Source organism: Argopecten irradians, chromosome 14 (genome assembly GCF_041381155.1).
Source record: "Argopecten irradians isolate NY chromosome 14, Ai_NY, whole genome shotgun sequence".
Taxonomy (NCBI): Eukaryota; Metazoa; Mollusca; class Bivalvia; order Pectinida; family Pectinidae; genus Argopecten; species Argopecten irradians.
Window position 1 is genome coordinate 28,736,900 of NC_091147.1, and position 21,478 is coordinate 28,758,377.

General features: G+C 34.6%; 1 protein-coding gene across 1 annotated transcript in view; it reads right to left on the reverse strand.

The window, feature by feature from the left end:
- The window catches only part of LOC138307482 (myeloperoxidase-like), a 35,790-nt gene extending 15,921 nt beyond the window's left edge, over positions 1-19,869 (reverse strand). Inside the window, exons 1-7 of the mRNA XM_069248257.1 lie at positions 19,758-19,869; positions 13,262-13,552; positions 10,607-10,745; positions 7,319-7,563; positions 6,217-6,426; positions 5,127-5,184; positions 784-905 (exon numbers count right to left, since the gene is read on the reverse strand). Of these exons, the coding sequence (XP_069104358.1) occupies positions 784-905; positions 5,127-5,184; positions 6,217-6,426; positions 7,319-7,563; positions 10,607-10,745; positions 13,262-13,550 (1,063 nt within the window). The 5' untranslated portion in view covers positions 13,551-13,552; positions 19,758-19,869. The remainder of the gene's footprint in view (positions 1-783; positions 906-5,126; positions 5,185-6,216; positions 6,427-7,318; positions 7,564-10,606; positions 10,746-13,261; positions 13,553-19,757) is intronic.
- Positions 19,870-21,478: the final 1,609 nt, after the last annotated feature.

Consider the following 21,478-nt stretch of genomic DNA (forward strand, 5'->3'; position numbering starts at 1 on the left):
TCCACTAAAGGAACTTGACTATTTAATTACGGAATGGATTTTTATTTTGTTGAGGTTATGAGGGAATAATGATAATTGAGCACGTGTAAATTGTGTAACCCCGGAGAAAACGGGTTACATAAAATCTACACGGGCTTCATTATCATTATACCTTCATAACCTCAACAAAATAAAAATCTATTCCTTATATTTACAGTTTTTCACGCAAATGAATATTATTTATTTTCAGGACATTTGCATATTCTTTTTTAAATGCCCATATTTTTTTCTCTCGTCATTGTCAACGAATTCGATTGGACAGCTGGTTGTAATCGAGTCATTTATATGTTCCCACCAAAGGTGGGGTCGTGACCATATGTTTCCAACCGCATAACTACGCCATTGGCTGTTCATGTAACAACAGAATCGCCGCACGTGTTGTGCTATCATTATACACTGGAAATGATTATACTAGAACGCATGGTTATTGAGTCCATGTCCTTAGAAATGCGTTTGCTAATATTTAGTCTGAGTCACAAAGTTTTGATTGACGTCAAGGCAAGATCATGATATCAAGATACAGGTTTCCCTACTAGAAATCGTTCCATCTTTTACATATTACAAAGTTATCTCTCTTGTGGGAAAGTAAGGATTGTAACTTCATAACTTCTCGTCGTTTTATTTGAAAAAAATGACCTTACGCTCGTAATCACATAGCGTCACAATCGATACCTAATCGCATGGACAAAAAATTCTTTAATATATAATGACAGAATATTTCATAAATAATCAAACAATGCTTACCTGGTAAACAAGGATTTTTTCTAGCTGGTAGAGATCGTATGACGTCCATGCAAGGCTTTGTGTTGCCAAAATGGTAGTCACCATCTTCTACCACAAAATCTACACACTGGTTTGGTCTTGGTCTACAACAACAAACAGCAACATTAACACTCAACAAAGGCAAAATAGTCGATAAATCGAGGACGCTTGCTCTTTGAGAAGACACAATAGTTTTGTTTTCCTCTTTTGGTTCTAAAAGGATATATAGCGGTTGTGCCAGAAAAATACCCGTCTATTCTGTTAATAGACAGTACGATTTACTCGTATTTTGTAACGTCGCTAGGTTGGATACGAGTACTTGCAGTTACCCTAATTCAGTACCTCCCGTGGTAATGTAACTGGGGGTAGGAGGGAGGACATCTATATCGGTCAGGGCCGGATTCGAATCTTGGACCTCCGAATACAAGCTGGATACTCTGCATATAATGCATGCATGTTTAAGCCAGTATAATTTCCGACAGTAGTAATATTGTTTCCTCTCTTCAATCGAATTTGGTATTTGAAGATTATTTAGGTATTTGAGTTGTTCCTCCGTAGGGAATTGTTAAATCTTCAAACAAATACAGTTACATATAAACTTTATTCATGACAAATTTATTTAAACATTGATGTCACGACAGTCGACTTCAAAAATAAAGAAATCGTGAACAGCGATATTTCGGCAACAACGAAGTATATTTTACTGAAACAACGAAGTCTGAAATAACGAATTAACTGAAACAACGAAGTAGATTCTCAGTCCCCATCTACAATTGTTCCTGTACGAACGAAATAAATTACTGAATCGACACATTTCTATCAAAACAAAACTTCTAAGTAGGGCGTTCAATAGGGTGTATTTTTAATTTCATCAGGATACGAAAGAAATTTTGTTTACAGATTCTTCCAAAAGTTTGCAAACAATTTTATTATAACTCTATGAAGTTAACAAGAGGCCCGTGGACCTTAACGGTCATCTGACTCATGGCACAAAACAACAAAAGCACCGTATATAGTAGTGGTTAACATTTGATATAAGCAATACAAGCAACTTCTTTGTTGAATATGAAATTTCTGAAATAGGTAAACGTCATCTGTTGAACAAACTTGGTAGCCCTTCATCCATATATGGTTGTTACCCATTCAAGAATGAGGGAAGAGTCAGATTTTAAAGCCAAATTTCAGCAAAGCTCCAAGTTTGGACCCCTGACGTTCTATCCCCATAGGTCTTACCTCAAACTTTATAAAATATGATTGACCTCACCTAAAGTTCCTCCTTCTGAGCCCCACCCCTCTGTCCCCAGGGGTCGGATCTAACTAGTTTATATAAAATTTGGCAGTCCTTCCCCTACGATGTTAAACAAAAAATATTAATGAAATCCACTCAATGGTTAAAGAGGAGTAGGACTTTAAAGCTAAAACAAGTAATCAATGTAATGGACACCAATACATAATCTCCCAAATGACCCTCTCCCTCCCCCTCCCCATCCCCACTTGCAACAAATCAAGAATGCAGTTGCACAGTGTATGAACATTTTGAAAGACATTTTGAGTTACTTTTATAATTTGAGAACAGGAGGTTGGCCCAGCGACAATCTTTTTATCATACTGATCATCATCCCTTTACACTCCTTTCTTTTTCATTGAAATTAGAGACCTAATATAAAAACAGGAAGTTTTCAACAATTTTCGTTGAGATCGGAGCCCGAAACCTGAAAAACAGGAAGTCGGTCAGCGGCAATCTTTAAATACCAAAATCTTTACAAAAATGTTTGTATGTTGTCTGCCATCCCTTAAAAACCCTATAGACCGATTTTCATTGAAATCGGAGACAGAAACCTGAAAACAGGAAGTGGGCCAGCGGCTATCTTCGAATTCCAAAATCTTTACGAAAATGTTTGCATGTTTTTCGCCATCCCTTAAAACCCTTATAGGACTACATTCATTGAGATCGGAGACTGAAACCTGAAAACACGAAGTGGGCTAGTGACAAATTTTATATCAAATATATATATTTTTTTTCTCTAATGTGGAAGAAAGCCAACCTCCTCCTTCATCCTTGGATGGATTTCATCAATATTTGGTGTAAAACATCATTAGGGAAGGGCAATCATATTTTATATAAAGATGTTCCAAGATTGCCGCTGGCCCACTTCCTGTTTTAAGGTTTTGGTCTCCGATCTAAATGAAAATCGGTCTATAGGAGTTTAAAGAAATGCCGAACAACATGCAAACATTTTCGTAAAGATTTTGGTATTCCAAGATGGCCGCTGGCCCACTTCCTGTTTTCAGGTTTCGGTCTTCTATCTCAATGAAAATTGGTCTATAGGGGTTTTAAGGGATGGCGAACAACATGCAAATATTATCGTAAAGATTTTGGTATTCCAAGATGGCCGCTGGGCCAACATCCTCTTTATATTTCTGTCTCTGATTTGAATGAAAATTAGTATATAGGGGTAATAAGGGATGCTGATCACTAAGATAAAAAGATTGAAAGATTATCGCCTGGCCAACCTCCTGTTTTTAAATTTTCGTATGCATTCATTGAATATAAATGTACCTCAAAATTTCTTCTAAGATGTTCATACACTGTACAACTGCATTCTTGATTTGATGCAGGTGGGGATGGGGAGGGGGAGGGAGAGGGTCGTTTGGGGGATTATGTAATGGTGTCCATTACAATGAGTACTTGTTTTAGCTTTAAAATCCTACTCCTCCTTAACCCTTGAGTGGCTTTCATCAATATTTTGTGTAAAACATCATAGGGGAAGGAATGTAATATATTATATTAACGAGTTAGATCCGACCCTTGGGGACAGAGGAGCGGGGCTCAGAAGGGGAAACTTTGATGAAATTTGGCTTTAAAGCCTACTCCTCCTTAACCTTTGAGTGGATTAATGCATCTTTATTTTGTGTGAAACATCATTGGGAAAGGACAATCATATTAATATAAACGAGTTAGGTCGGACTCAGAAGGGGGAACTTTTAGGTTAGGACAATCACATTTTATATAGGACCGAGGTAAGACCTATGGGGATAGAACGGTGGGAGCCTTTGCTGAAATTTGGCTTAAAAATCTTACTCTTCCTTAATCCTCGAATGGGTTAAAACCATATATGGATGAAGGGCTTGTTCAACAAATGACGTTTATCTATTTCAGAAACTTACATATTCAACTAAGGAGTTCCTTGTATTGTTTATATTAATTGGTAGCACTATATTATACTGTGGCTTTATTGTTTTGTGTTATGATTCAGATGACCGCGAAAGTCACGATCGAACTTGGCTAAGTCCTTAAGACATTTATTCTTGTTATTAAGTTTGAAGAAAATTGGTTTACATTTGTTACGCTTATTGCACGGAAAAGGCAGAAAATGACGTTTTTAGAAATTCAAGGGGCAATAACGCCGCTAAATAAAGTCCATCGACAGTTACGATCGAACTTGGCCGAGTCCTTAAGGCATTTAACCCTGTCACCAAGTTTGAAGAAAATCGGTTATATAACATTTGTTACAGTTATTGCACGGAAACGAAGTGTTACAGACAGACGAACCTAAATTAATATCCTCCGTTTCGGAGAAAGCGGGTGATACAATAATTATTGTCTTTTTCCAATGATTTTTCACACCAAATATGGATGTAATCCACTAAAGGGTTAATGAGAAGTAGCGTTTTAAATGCAAGAGTTTACGCATGATGCACGACGCACGGAGCACAGTGCACGGCGTACGACGCACAACGCACGACGACGGACGAAGCACGATGACTAGGTCATCCTGCGGGTCAGGATGACCTAAAACATAGTGATTAAAATACTTATATTTAATTTTTCATACTACTTGATGAAATAAAATACATTTTAACCTACAATTCCGTTGATCTATCAAGGGGTTATTTTTCGAAATCAATACGCAACGCCGATGTCTCTATTGTGACGTAAAGGTATGAAGAAAAAGAATCGGACAATCAGAAAGTCTAATATTTAGTATGACAACAAAGAAACAAATAATTATTGTCAAGCGGTCTCCATGTAGAGAAAACAAAGGACTACACGGCATGTGAAGGGCTCTTTATACAAAGGTGGTCTTTATACAAAGGTGGTCTTTATACAAGGGTGGCCGCTTAGGCAACATTTTACGGCAAATATAATAAACATGTGCTATAGAAGAACATTGTATTTTCGAATAAAAAGAGCGCATTTGTAAAATTTCAAATTGGAAATCGTCTAAATCGATTTAGATAATCTATTTTGTTGTTGAAAATATTTGTATGTTAGCGATTTGCGTTCAATACTAATTATATTATTTAAACTTGAATGAACAAACCGTAAACGTCTTTCCGCTTCTGGTAAAGTACAGCAAGCCACGCTAGTGTCATATAATCCTACAATATAAAAAGAAATGGAAAAATATCAATTACATTATATTTACAACTTTTAGAACGTTTCCAGAGTTGAAACTTTCTTTATTCCTTATTTGCACATTACAGAGTTATCCGTCCCTGTTGGTAGGTAGTGATTATGACATCATGCGTTTGCGAGTGTAACGTCATAATTTTCAGAGAAAATGACGTAAATTTCGCTCGCAAAATAATGACGATACAGGTGATACCAAGGGAGGTTACTCTGTAATATGGAATGGGTAAAATTACGAGTTCCATTTAAAACATTTATTTTGGCCCATGTACAATAAACAGATGGACCAATCACTTATTATAAGCATTATACATCAATAAATATTATTTGGGGGAAATGTGAATTAGTAGTACATTTTGTAACACAAAAAATAACGAAAAAAATTACTTCCGAAACGATTAACAAGAGCTGTTGGAGAACAGCAAAGCTCGCCTATTCAGAAGAAGTTGATGTTCAAGTATTTAATATTTAAACATGGAAATATGACAAATTAACAGACTCAAAAAAACCTTAAGGGCCCCAAATTGATTGGTTGTATTATCACGTTCAGCATCCATACACATTAGGAAAATAAAATCATAAACATTTATGGTGACTTATGCTTAAATAATTGACAAAATAGAAACTTGCTCAAAAACTTTAACATGGAAATATGACAAATTAACAGACTAAAAAAAACCCTAAAGGGCCCAAAATTGGTTGTATTATCACGTTCAGCATCCATACACATTAGGAAAATAAAATCATAAACATTTCTGATGACTTAAGCTTAAACAATTGACGAAACAGAAACTAGCTCAAAAACTTTAACGTGAAATGGGACGCCAACGCTGACGCCGACGCCGACGCCGACGCCGGGGTGACAACATTAGCTCCCCCTATTCTTCAAATAGGCGAGCTAAAAAGTGAGAACATAACGAATCACACTTCCAGATCCAATTTGATAGGAAATTCATGTTTACGTGTATGTTATATATACATTTTACCCATTGTTTACATACCTTTTGTCATAGGAGTTTCTGTGATATCATGGTCAAGGAACTGACCCCACACGGTCATCATCATTGTCCGATAGAGATCATCTGGTGTATCAGTAGCATTGCCCAGACTGTCATTACGTAGTATTGTTGCAGATATAGTCCTGGGATTAGGTAGTGGTAAATGTACCCCTTTGACAGTTTTAACGCTCTCATTTCTTGGAGAACCAATCCCTATGGTAACGAACATGATAAAAATGGTGCTATATATAAAGTAAAATAATGAGAACAGCAAACGTCTCGGAACCTATTTGTGAAAGATGTTGCTTTATAAATTTTAAATGCATGCTTGTTATATTGCACAGTTTGAAGTTATATTGCAAGGTACATGGAAACCTTATATTGCACGGATCGAAATGGTATATTGAACTGCTTTAGGAACACCTCGCCATACTCTTATGCATCTGATGAGGTCTACTCTCCGCAAGTCTTCACAGCCTAGCAGAGATAATTGGTACTACAACGAGTGTCTATGTTGTGGTCTAGTTTTGTAGAAAACATCAAAGGATAGTAAGTAACGTGATTGTGACGTCACAAAGATTCACGCTTAATTTCGCGCTAACTTTGCAGATCGGATAAGCAAATCAAGCATACCAATGACGTTGCTTTCTGTGCTCGACAGCCGTTTTTAACAAGAAGACGAACACGACGAATGTAATGGATGTACAGTCTGCATGTTTGTCTAGATGTAACAGAAGACAATATACGATCTGCAAAGCGGAGTTACAAAATGACGTGGTCTAAACAATGTGATTTGAAGCTTTTTCGTATATTGTTGGAAATTCTGTACTGTGATTTTCATTTTATGTATAATAAAACAAATATTTCATGGCTGAATCTAGACCATACTAGTTCTCCCTCGGTGGTGGTAATCAACAACTGTTATATTGCACTCGGGCTTCATCCTCGCGCAATTTACTACTGCCTAGGGTAAATTTACCACAGCCTAGGGTACACTATTATGAGCTAGATTCCAGAAACCTATGACATATTTAATTTGTATTAAATTACATATCTTCATGCATTGATTGGTGAAAGCAAATCATGTCATAAAAACATTTCATACCATCCGCATACTGTGCTGGTATGAGCCTAATCTGGACTGCATCTTTGGATCCCCATAGCTCATTCTCCAAATTATTGCATGTGCCGTCGATTCGTCTGTATGGCGAGTCCTTCTGTCCCTCACAGCTCACGTAACTGATAGGATTATTATAACCGTTGCACTTTTCCGTCCCCTCCTCGTCCCGAAATGCCTGCTTGACCTTACCGTTCCTTGACAGAGCGTCAATGTTAGGGAAGATGGCGCTACTGTTGGAAGAAGCAGACATATACAATGTATAAGAATCAGTTATATGCAGGTTGTTCTTGCTTTAGTGTTGTGGAAACAGACGTCTACATCTTAGTGGTATTAATATAATTAGACAAAACCTATTTGAGAGCGCAGCACAGTGCAAGGGATAGTCAATGATCATACGTTTTTTTATATCTGTTACGTAAAAGTATTATATATAACTCTAACCTTGCTATATTCCTGACGTTGTAGATATTACAAATATATATTTATCCTGCAACTGTCCCACATGCTGACCGATAACTACTACCGGATAAAATTGTGCTTTATCCGTCAATACGAAATGCTTTATCCGTCAATACGATCACGTGAATTTGTTCCATATCTGACGGAACTTTTTCTAACTTGACCCAGAACTTGAACTTTCCGGTGAATGAAACGTCATTCAGTCCCGCTAAAACGTGACGTCACATTCACCGGAATGACATCATTTTTACGGTATCGAAAATCTCGTATAGCAGTGTCGTCTTTTTCTTGGCTCATGGCAAAGGTATGTATTGCAAAGTTATTTTTAAACGGGTATATATGAGTTTTTTTTTAGTATTTTCATATTGTTTCATTGATATATCACACTGAATAGATTTACGGATGGTGTTTGGGAATGCGCTTATTTATTCCCCACGGCAGTAAAAAGGAGTACACCCTCATTCGGTTTAGTAAATAAAAATTTACCTCCGCATCAAAGAAGCGTCTCGCTTCGAGCGAAACCAATTAAATAACTGTCAATTTGTTTTCGTTTTGAATGCCATAATGGTTGCAGGATAAACAGAATACACGGTTAGTATCTTACAATACAAGTTTTATTTTGGTGCTTGACACAGAAAGCCGAGATGATTCGGCAAAGCCTCGTCATCTCGGCTTTCCTAAGTCTCGCACCAAAATAAACCTTTTATTAAAAGATACTAACCATGTATTCTCTCTATATATATATATGATAGCACAACACGTGCGGCGATTCTATTGTTACGGGAATAGTCGATGGCGTAGCAACGTGGAAAGATGATCCCACTTTTGGTGGGAACATATGAATGACTAAATTCTGATCAGCTGTTCAATCGAAATCGTTGGCGATGACGGGAGAGAAAAAAATGGTTATTTTAATAAAAAATATGCAAATGCCGCGAGAATAAATTATATTCATTTACGTGAAAAACTGTAAATATAAGGAACATATTTTTATTTTGTTGAGGTAATGAGGGTATAATGATAATGGAGCCCGTATAAATTTTATGTAACCCCAGCGAATTCTTAAGGACGTTGAACATATCTACTTTCACTTTATGCAAAAATACGTAACTACGGCTATAAAATATATCTCAAATTCCCAAGCGGTAGTGTCACATAAATTTGAATGTTTACCTTTCATTGATGTTTTCATTATGAATATTTCAAAGTATTTATTTTGTAATCACGCGTGAGTGTGACATTGAATACGATCTTGCGCATAACTTGATCTAGTTTTGACTTCCGGTTACCGGTTGCTGAGTTTTTCAACTCATATATGGATGGATGATTTACATATGTTACCGTAACTGACACATCTCTACCACAAGAGTTTGCTTTGCGCACTATCTGGTACAATTTAAGCCACAATAATGTTTTGTTTTAAACCCAAAAGGGTTTCCCTTTAAAATCATTATGCCTTTTTGCTAGCTATTAAGGACTCTAGTGTTTTTAGGTCACCTAAGACGAAGTCTCAAGTGACCTATTGTAATCGCCTTTTGTCCGTCGTCGTGCGTCGTGCGTCGTGCGTCGTATGTCCGTAAACAATTTACATTTTCAACTTCTTCTCAAAAACCACTGAAGTAAATTCAATGAAATTTTGTACAAACCTTCTAAGGCATAAGGCCAATTAAAATGTGAATAATTTATTTAGTCATTTGTAAAAGGAAATGAGTGAAATGTTGTCAGAATTATCCCTATGAAATGGCCTTTGAATCATATTACAAATTTTCCATGACTGACTCCCAGGGGCCTTAGGGGTGGGGCCAAAAGGGGTCAGATAAGCTAAAACTTCAAAAATCTTCTGAAATTCTGGAACTGGTAGAATCAAATACTCTTCATAGATGGAAAGGTATTGAGGTCCTTTAAACAAATTGTGAATTATATGATCCTGGGGTCTCATGTTTCCCCCTGGGGAGGGGATCAAGTTTACTATAGTTTATATAGGAAAAACACATTTATGAATATTATTTGCTTATTTTTCATAGGAAATTAGTCAAACTGGGTTAGAATTATTAGCCTGAGATAGCATTTTATCGTCATATCCATATTGGTCCTGGTCGACCCCCAGGGGCCTTAGGGGCGGAGCCAAAAAGGGTCAAATAGGCTAAAACTTCAAAAATCTTCTACTGAATTCACAGATTTAATGGAACCAAATACTCTTCATAGATTGTAAGGTCTTAAGGCCCTTTACAAAAATTGTGAATTGCATGGCCCTGGGATCTCAGATTTTCCCCTGGGGAGGGGGTCAAATTTACTATAGTCTATATAGGAAAAACACATTTATGAACATTATTTGCTTAGTTTTAATAGGAAATGAGTCAAACTGGGTTAGAATTATTAGCCTGAAATATTATTTTAACACCATATCCATATTGGTCCTGGCTGACCCCCAGGGACCATAGGGGCGGGGCCAAAGTGGGAAAAATTTCAAAAATTTCTTCTGAATTCACAGGTTTGATGGAACCAAATAATCTCCATAGATTAAAAAGTGAAATTTATAAAATCACTGACACTGACTGACTACTAGTTTGGTTTTGTTGTTTAACGTTGCAAAGCAAATTGGAATTTTGCGCATAAGGTTTAGTAACATAATACACTAACTATCAAAATAAAAAATAAGAAATAAAAATTCTAATACGAAAGTTCAACTTTAAGGTTTATTTTAATGCGTAAATAATTTTTATAGATTTGAACCAACTTTGCAATGCTCTTTCTGTAGCAGCACTCAGGTGACCGTCAGGGCCTCTTGGGCCTCTTGTTATGTATATTACTTACTTTTCCCGAATGAGAATGGCCTCGGCAAAGAGCGCTATCAGAGTCTTGTTTTCTTCGTGTGCACCATGGGAATGATAGCTTAAGTCGTTAAGGGCTTCCATGGTTGAACCGGAAGATGTTCCGGGTTTCAAATCATATCCTACACACCAAATATGAGAAAATAAAGTAAATTAAAAGGTCAGCATTATGGAAGTTATACTTAAAAATAAATGATAAAGGGACTTGTGATATGAAAATTCAGCTGTCGTAAAATTGTCCTCAAAACTCTAATGCAACTTTATCTAAGTATCACACACACTTGTACGTGATCGATAATTTTGTAGAGTCGCAAAAATTACTAATTAACCGTTAATGCTACAGTTATCATCATCTTCTGAAAAAAAAATTAAAAAAATAAATAAAAAGTTAATTTTCATAACGCGGGTCGTCTTACGTTTCCTGTCGTCGTTCTATATACCGCATGGTAGTTGACTATCACTGCGCCAGACAGCAAAACAGCGAAATGAATCTTCATATTTATCATATCTTACGCAGGAAATCTTGCATATGTTTGGTGTTGTAACCTCATATTAGGCCATCGATTTGTATTTCCTTATGTTAATAATGTTTTAAGAAACATTTAAATTTTGTTCCGGAAAGGTAGTGGGCCTTTAAGGAGTAGAAGGTTTGAGACGTAAAATCAAATTTTGCAACTAACTATAACATAATGTGACAAAGATATACTTCCAACATAATGGAGAAAATATTGTCAAATTTAAAAAAACAATCACAAATATGTTTTAGGAATTGAGCAAAAAAACAGACGCATGAAACACAGAAAGCAATGTTTCCTAATTTCTAATAGATTTGAATTCTCTTTTCAAATATGATCAATGACAGCGAAATATTTTTGGAGAATATTATACATAAGCTGTATAATTTGAAATGCCTAAAAAAATATTCTTTTGCAAATAATATTAATTTCTTTTATGTATGTTTTCGCCTTACTGGCTGGTAGGTTTTAGAAAATCAAAATGACGCAAAACAAACAACAACAAAACTGAGGCCTGATTTATTATATTTCGTCTTTTGGGAGTATCATCCCTTTCCACCGCTTTCGCGCAGCCATTTAGCTTCCGGTATGAGGCAATAGTCACGTATTACATTAACATTTCTGTTAAGGACTATGTATGGTTTGGGCCATTTTGGCCCCCAAATCTGTCATATTTTCAAACCCGTTGTTTAGTGATTAGATTGTTGCATTTCAAATAGTGAGTACATCCCTGATCCAATTAGTGTAATAGTTGTGTATCATTGGAGATTTAGTTGTCATGGTAACCCGTTATAACATGGATTGCCTAAATGCGGAAAATTTGACAATTTGATCATATTTTAGGTTTTCTTTTAGAAATCAAAAGGCGGGTTCTTTATTTTTCCTAAACATGCATCTTAAATGTCTGCATATTCAATAATTTAATATTTGATATTGAGTTTTTTAAGACTGCGCTCTGTTTTTAGAAGAACAAAAAATAAGTCTAAAACGTCAATATTTCAATTTGCCTAATTTCTGCATATTTCTTATGGTAACCATGGAAACTAGAACTCTAATAGTGGAAAACTACTATCATAAATGCAGCAGGCATGTACAAATTATTTCATATACAACAGCTTATTTACTTATCAGTTAAATGAACCAAGAGATCCGATAGGAATCTTGGCACTTACTAAAGAATGGCCTATGAGCCATGGAAAGAGGGATCTTTTCTCTGCTTTTCAAACTTTGACTACATATAAAATTTACTTTCTGAGAAATAGCAGTAACAAACTTCAATTATCAAAATCCAAGATGGCATCATGTCGGCCATTTTGGTCACTGATCTGAAATGCAATATTTACAATTAGGGCCCTAGGAGTCATATACATAGATTCGAGACAGATCCCGTCAGTCCTTTTCGAGAAATACCGGTAACAAACTTCATTTATCAAAATCCAAGATGGCAGCTTGTTCACCGATCGGTCCCAAAATGCAATATGCACAACTAGCGCCAAAGAGTAACCTAAATATGAAATTTGAGAGTACTCTCTGAGAAATGGCGGTAACAAATTTTAACTATCAAAATCCAAGATGGCGGCCATTTTGTTGACCAATCGGTCCCGAAATGCAATATGCACAACTAGGGTATTAGGGAAACCTACAGGTGAAATTTGAGAGATATCCCTTAAGCACTTTCTGAAAAAAGGTGGTAAAAAGAATTGTTAACAGACGGACGGATGGACTACGGACCACGGACGAAAAGCGATTAAAATAGCCCACCATCTGAAGATGGTGGATTAAAAATGATGGATTTTGGGGCCAAAAAGGGTTTAAACCATACATAGTCAATTAAAAGAAAAAACCTGAACACTCCGAAATGTTAATTTTGAATTACTATCTCAATCAGGATTAATTTCTACTCGAGATGTTTTTATAAATAAGTTCCTTATTTGAGGGATGCAAACCGTTTGTTAAATCTACATAAAAACCAACAGATTAGTTTGATGTACTGTATTATAAATATGTATAGTTATTTTTCAGTCAATTAGGGTGTAATGGGAAAAGATATAAAGACTGAATTAGTGCAGTACTGAACAAAAAGATATGAATTACATTGTATTTAATAGAGAAAAACAGTATACCATTATCATAATAATAATGTCGTTTAATATACTCCTCTTCAAGCTGGTCTTTAGCTCGACTTATTGCGTCTGTAGCTAAGACGTAGGTTGGATGACTTGACATTCGTTCTTCTTCTTGGATTTCATCGCCATTTAATGTATTGTCTTGTTCCCTTTTCTCCTCAAGAAGTTCCAAGACTTCTTCCAAATCTTCCAGTTCTCTAAAGACATTAGATGTGGATTTCATACTCACATCGCCAACGACCAGTAAACTTATTACTAGCCCGAAGGCTTTAGCCTTTAACGTCATTTCTGAAAAGAACAATTTCAAACATGAAACATAAATTTATTATAATATTGTGTCATAACAGTTTTTATAGAGATTTTATAAAACAAAATATCCTAACTTTTAACTAAATAGATGCCTTAAAAATTAGAAAACACTCTATGTATATATATAAGAACACATCATTTATCAATGAAAACCTGAGTGGGCGAGTGATATTTTCAGTGTAGCTTTCTTCTTTTGAATTTATTTCTTAGTTTGCAAAATTACATCGGGTAACATTTTATCTTTTCATAAATAACTTACAACTTGCATTTTGAGACACCTTTGATGTTCTCTAAATATATTGACTTAATTGACTTGTATAATAACTTGCCAAATAATATGCTACAGTAATTGGATAGCAAATGACGCATTATTAGGTCATTATTGACAATCAGAATAATGATGTTCGAAAATCAAAGTCATACATTTCAGAATAGTTTTCCGTGGGAAATTGAACCCTGTATATGAGTGACGTGGCCTCGGTCTGTGTATAACAATTTTCTCATGACACGTTTATATGTATATTTTCACCCCTGCCATACAATAAACGGTATAAGTGATGGTTGTTTTTTGTCCAAAGTGACACGGTCCAAGTGTGAAGCTCATAAACCCAATCAACCATAACACTTTTACTGCTGATATACTATCAACATTTTGTATTGTGGATGCAGTTTGATTTCTAGACAATTTATGTGCAAATAACACACATTTTACATAAAGAAATGGATCGGAGATATCTAATATGACTGTTTATCTTAAAGTTTACATGAACTTATATATTGCTGACTTTAAAATATTACCCAAGATATCAGATGATGATGTTAAGATGCATATTAGAAATCTATCAATTGTGTGCTACAACTAGCTTGATCATCTATCAAATATAAGTCATATTGGTGAGTATTTATTTTCTTTTGTTTATTGAACGAAATAAGAAACAGAGTTACATGTAAGTAATAGTTTAGGTCCCCCACCCTTTTCCCTTGATTTAGGTAATTCTGTTTGATCCTTTGCCATGAAAGTAGAGCGTTAAAATTGTACCAGCTGTCAAAAAAAAGCATGGAAATCTTAAAATGCGACTTAATTTGAGATCTTATTGTTTCCATTTTTCCAACAGACTTTTTTCTTCCTAACTAAGTTTCTGCTTTTATTTAACGCTCAGCATAAAGGGAGTGGGACGACTATTTGCTTTTTGTCTGTGTAATGTGACCAGATGGATATGCTTTATCTGTCTCTCTGGCGACATGTTTCGGTATGATAACAATGTAAACAGCTAGAGCAAAATGAGCATACTGTAGTCTCTCAAAAGCACGCACGTACATCACACACACAACGCATCGCATACATTGTAGTCCGTCCTTAAACGACAATGATCATAGGACGTTAACATAATCTACCAACCAATTAACAGTTCGATTATATTAACAAAAACAAATGATAATAATAATCTGTCGGTAATATAACGTGATTAACTTGTCAGCAACGTATTGTGTAATAACTAAGGACATGTATAATAGATATCGTTACTACAGAGTGTATTTAAGCATTAAACTATCTTCTTATTGCATCTATGGTCTATATAGATGCCAGAGCTTTGTAGACAATCTTCATAATGCACGCTAGCACATTATAAGATGATTGTCTGCAAAGCTCTGGCATCTATATAGACCATAGATGCCATATAAGTTAGTTTAATGCTTATATTTACATTATCAACTCATTTTAGGATCTCCGCATTAACATTGTTTAAGCTAGACCAGTAAACCGGTTTATCAACGACGATTTAATCCTCAACATGGAACAGCCATTTTGACAGTGATCAGTTGACGTCAACACTTCAACATTTGTGACGTCATAATGGTCACGCTTTGGGTGTCAGTTATACCGTCATATTCTTCACTTTGCCTTGGTTAGTTTATATAGTATAAGTGACAAGTAAGTGTAAATATATACATATAAAACTGGTATATTGTTTATTATATTCAATTTCTATTTAAGTTAAAGTGAAATTGAGTTGTCTCCCTTTTGCTTTATTTCACAAAGAATTGTCTCGCCTGATATTTATTATTTTTTTCTTGTAAAAAATGCGGACTATTCATTAGATTAAGTATTTTTTTAGATTAAGTAAATTAATTATATGATTATTCATTTCTACCATGTCTTAATCGTATTACATTCAAAATCAACCCTGATTTGAAGTTATTATATGGCAGATTTTCTGAAAAAGAAAATTGTACTTAGTTATGTTTAAATACATAACGCTTTGACCAAAAGTAATTTTAACACCAAAGTCTGTAAAAATTAAGAATTTGTGTACGTTCTATCTAACAGTCAATGTCCAGCTTATAACACGCCAGTTCAAGGAAATAGAGGAAATGAGGACTATATGGAGCAAAAACCACCGACCTACTGTCAGAGGTGAAAGTCTAGCTAACGACTCAGTCAAGGCTGCTCCATTTTACAGACACTCGTACCCAATTACGTTCCCTTTTGTCATTTCATCATGTCTTCCTTTTCGTCACGGTATTGTATCACCAACAAAGACCTCTCGAAATTTTCTTCAATTTAGATGTCTGGTCTGTAAAACTTACTCAAGATTCTGTTAATCACGCCATCGCCAGAAATTTGATATGGGGGTCTAATGAGGATCTCTATTTAGGTTCCTGATCGGTACAAATTTCTCCAAATTTTGTTTATCAGGCCATCGACAGAATTTGATATGGGTATCTGATCAAGACTTAGAATACAATCTTCTTTATTTAGTAAAAATGACATTACGTGTATGTAGTCAGGACATCGACGACTGGAACCTAGCATGCACAGATACAGTGATTACAAACAAGCAGCGTGCGGGGTTCTTAAAATGCGAGAGAAAAAACAGCCTTTGACAGGATGATAACATGAGCCTTGAGGGCTGAATGCAGGTATGGCAAAGTTTAAAGTATCACGCTATCAACCCATGGGTTTAATATTTGTACCCTTAATACTCTCGGCAAACTTGTTTTGAATACTGAAGCAATATCACACAGACTATTAATCCGTGTTTACTCTTGTTCTCTGTCCAACCGTAAAGTTGAACATGATATATAACTTACGTTGTATATTGTGAACAAACATGTTAAAAACTTACCGTGAAAATTTTACTTTCGACGTATCCAGAACGTTTATTTGTAATTAGCAAAAGTGATTATTTAATCTGTGCCGTATCTGACTTATTCAGTTTGTTTTTATTTTGAGTACTTTTGTTGCTTTGGCTTATTTCCATTGATGATATTGAGAAAGTTAATCAGCAATGACTTCTAGTGAACGAATGTAACATTATCACACTACAAAACTAGCACATACACTGTGTTAGGTCCTCCGCCGACAGAACATAAACGATACTCATCATTTGAACAATAATTGGTGTTTAACCGTGTATATATATGTGTCTAATTAACAAGAAAACGAAAAAAAATAAATAAACAAACAATATAATTTCTTTGATACATGCACTATCACTAATTTATTCCATATAGGATATAGAGACACTATTTTTTCGGGACGCAATTAATTATTTTTAATATTTTTATCTTGAAGTAATATTAGAAACTCTATCTTTTCAATGGTGGTTATGGTGTAAAGAAAGTAACTTTAGCAACTGAAGAAAAATACTTATTCGTCTGCTCCGGGTTTTCATAGAAAAAAAACCCACCGTTTGTCAGGGTCGGAGCATCTTTAAACATTCGTAGCTACCGTCATTGCAGTTGAACCATGAATATGCATGTGAAAACCGAAATTCGTTTCATACGATTTTAAACCACTGCTTTAATTGCCAACATCGGATATTTCTATTCATAAAATACTCAAAAGTTCCGCAACACTTTACAAAGTATCCATGAATAAGCAGCTCTTTCATATGTGGATATGAAGGATAGGGATATTTTACCCGAGGGTCACAAAATGTAGTAAAACCCGAGGCTTGCCAAGGGTTTTGCAACATTTTGTGATCCCGAGGGTAGAATATCCCCATCCTTCATATCCACTTATGATAGAGTATTTTTCTTTCATACCTCGACGTTTTATTGCAATTTCACAACTATAATATCCCACCATTTTTAAATAAATTCGAAGAAATCCACGACTGGAAGCGAGTTTTCTATACATGAAAAATTACGTGATATTTTCAACACATATTCCGTTGTTTGCTTTTTTTAGTGAAACCAGTCATATTTGTGAAAAAAAATGTTAAAATTTTACCGAGGAAATAGAGATTTTGTTGACGCCGTGACGTCACGGGGCTTTATTGCTTAGGTAGCCATATAATACAGCCTCAGGCGACATGAGTGTATTGGCCTAGACCAGCCAGTATTACACCCGTAGGTTTGAAAGAACATTGTACATTATACAGTAAATTGTAAAATAAACAGGTGTATATATGTCTACTCGCTTTGGTTGCGTATTCGTTACTTTTACAAACTATACATTGCTACAGAGCCGTTTGACGATCATTTTCAAAGCCGAACAAAACTACTCAAAATGCAGTACAAAGTGCACAATGACAAGTGCCTACCATAATTAACATTCACTAATGGGAGGCAACAGTAGGACATTTATATTAATTAGTTAAACGTGCTCCACCGCCGACAGAGCATAAATGATATTCATCATTTGAACAATAATAGGTGTTCAATCGTGTATATACATGTCTAATTAACACAGAAAATAATATAAAATAATTTATTTTGCCTTTGGTGCATGCACACTCAGTACTTGATTTCATATAGGATATAGTGCCACGGATTTTTTCGGGATGCAATTAATTATTTTTCATACTTTTGATTAAAGGATGTACACCTCTGAGAAATCAAAATTTTCTTGTATTAAACTTTTTTTCTCATATAGGTTTTTGGAAAAAGGAGTTCATACCATAAAAGAAAAAGGAAGAAAAAACATATGTCCGTGTGCTCGTTTTTGAGCTTTTGTCACTCAAAGACACCTAGTTGACAAAATATTGGATTTTATGGGAATTTTGCCGTTTTGACCATATAAGATAGAGATTAAAGCCATAATCTCCTAATAAGGTGTTTGATATGTATGAATGTTTGTAAAATTCATTTTCTAGTTGTCTTCTTTAAAAATAGACCAGTTTTAATCAATTACACTAATATTTTATCTCAGAATAACAACATATGCTACCCCTACCCCTTAATTTTGTGCAACAAAATGCACCATTTTCAGCCATTTTTGCCAAATTAAACTCTTTATAGAAAAAGTTCTGGTATTAAACTTTTGTTATTATTTTGCATATCAATAGGGAAACGGTTGTTCTTTCTAAATCAGGAAGAAAAATTGGGGGTCCGTGTGCTTACTTTTTTGCCCCATTTGAATTTTTGTTATTTTTCAGTATTTTAGAGTGAAAAATAAAAGTGCCCAAATTACCATTAAATGTAAAAATAAAATCACAAAAGTGTTTTGTTTCACATATTAATGCTCAATATTTTAATTACTACGAACTTAGTAACGATTTGCAGCAAAAATTAGCTAAATACAGCTAAAAATGCTGGCGCAATGATGATTTAAGTAAAAACAATTTCAGTAAAAACATGATAAAACTGTGGCTCTTCTTGAAGCGAAAAAAAGACACAATTTCAAAATGGCCGCCAAATGGGCCATTTCTTAAAATCCCCGTATAAAAAAATCTACTAAAAATAGAAATGTAATTTTTTGACAAAATTTGCATCTGGCAACTTGCAACAGATACTGATAAATTATATTTGAAAAGACGAGACTTCAACGGGACTGAAACCTCAGAAGAATACATCCTTATAGTAAAACTAGAAGCTTAAACTTTTCAATGGTGGTAATGATGTAAAGTAAGTATTTTTTGTAACCGAAGAAAAAAACTCAATCGTCTGTTCCTGTTTTAGATAGTGAAACAATACCATTTGTCAGCGGTAGAGCATCTTTAATTAATATCAAAGAAATTCAAATGATGAATTATAAACAAAAGATCAATAACATTAATAAATCTAATTAAAATACAAAGGTAAATTTCAAATAAATCTCTTTCAGAAGGTATCACTTGTACAAAATTCCTTTGATATTTAGAATTACAAATTTCGATTTTTTTTTTTCAATAAGTGTACCCTCGATGCACACCTGCGACAACCTTTAGCTAAGCTCTGTAATGTAATCTGTACCTACCTCCGATCGGCTGGCTTTCTTCCACCCGGTTTCCAATGAGCGCCCAGGATCTTTATATACACAGTTACCCAGATCTAGAGTGCATCCGTGTATACCCGTGTCATGTGATCGTCGTGGATCAAGGAGTTCGCATCGTGACATGAGTATATGTTCATATTTTAATTAACAAGAACGCCTCTACTTCAGATTTGCGTTAGTAATACTTTCGTTCTTTTCACTGCAGCGCCAAGAAGCAGGAGATAATGCTAGCATTTTAGTCATTTACCCCATGCTGGGACACACATATTGGAAATGTCCTCACGGCCTTGTCAAACTATAGCACTAGTACTGTTACTTACTAATAAAACCAATATTGCATGATTTCCGTATTTACACAACTTTTAATCATGTGGTACCAAACCTACGGACATTGAAACCCATTTGAAATTTCCAATTACTGATTGTGTGTCAATTGGTTTATCCAGGTACTCCGTATGTAACAAGCTGAAACTTTGTCGATTGATTGATTTAATGGGTTTTTTTTATTGATTGATTGATTGATTAATTAATTGTTTGATTGATTGGTTGTCCTTTGCATATCCTCCCGTGTTTGCGAGTTTTGTGTGGGGCTTAACGTATGTTCTAAGCTAAAGTTTTACGTGTCATCATGTTCGTCTGGTTCAATCGCCGCTGTTGCTGAATATGACATAATATATAATAGTCGTGTGTATTTAAATATTCTTTCAATAAACCCAATAAAAAATTTAACAAAGTTGAATGGACTTTGTATTACGTCAAGGTAATGTAAAACACACAGTACGGTGTGTTCCTCTGTCCTAACAATGGTGTGTTGATTCTCCTTACTGATACAGTGATCCGTCTATCATAACACTACCCTTTGGGAATGAAAAATGGTCTAATAACAAAAGTGGTCTCTCTTGGGAGGAATTATTATAACTAGAACTATCTTAAAGCACAAGACATTGGTCTTATGCGGGAGCGTGGTCTCTTGTCGGACTGGTCTCATATAGAGGGACTACTGTAATATAGTTATTGACTGATTTTGTGATACTACGTACATGTAATTAAAATAGGTTAAGAAACAAGCATCAAGTGCATTCAATTATATCATCATAATTAATGATTGTTGATGAAAAGATGCGCCATAACTAAAATCTTCAATACACGTATTTATATTTTATTATTATAATTAAATGATAAGAATAAAACAGAGACGACTTTGATACCTTTAATTCATCATTTTACATAATTTATCATTTTACATAATTCATCATTTAACATTATTCATCATTTTACATAATTTATCATTTAACATAATTCATCATTTGACATAATTCATCATTTAACATAATTCATCATTTAACATATATCATCATTTTACATCAATCATCATTTTACATAATTTATCATTTAACATAATTCATCATTTTACATAATTTATCATTTTACATAATTCATCATTTAACATAATTCATCATTTTACATAATTCATCATTTAACATATATCATCATTTTACATAATTCATCATTTAACATAATTCATCATTTAACATAATTCATTAAACATAATTTATCATTTTACATAATTCATCATTTTACATAATTCATCAATGCATTAATAATTACATTCACTATTTCACTCATCTTTGTCATTTCTAAATTCAAATTCAACCCAGCCATTCATTTAATACCGTATCATATAACACCTTCATAATTTCTTC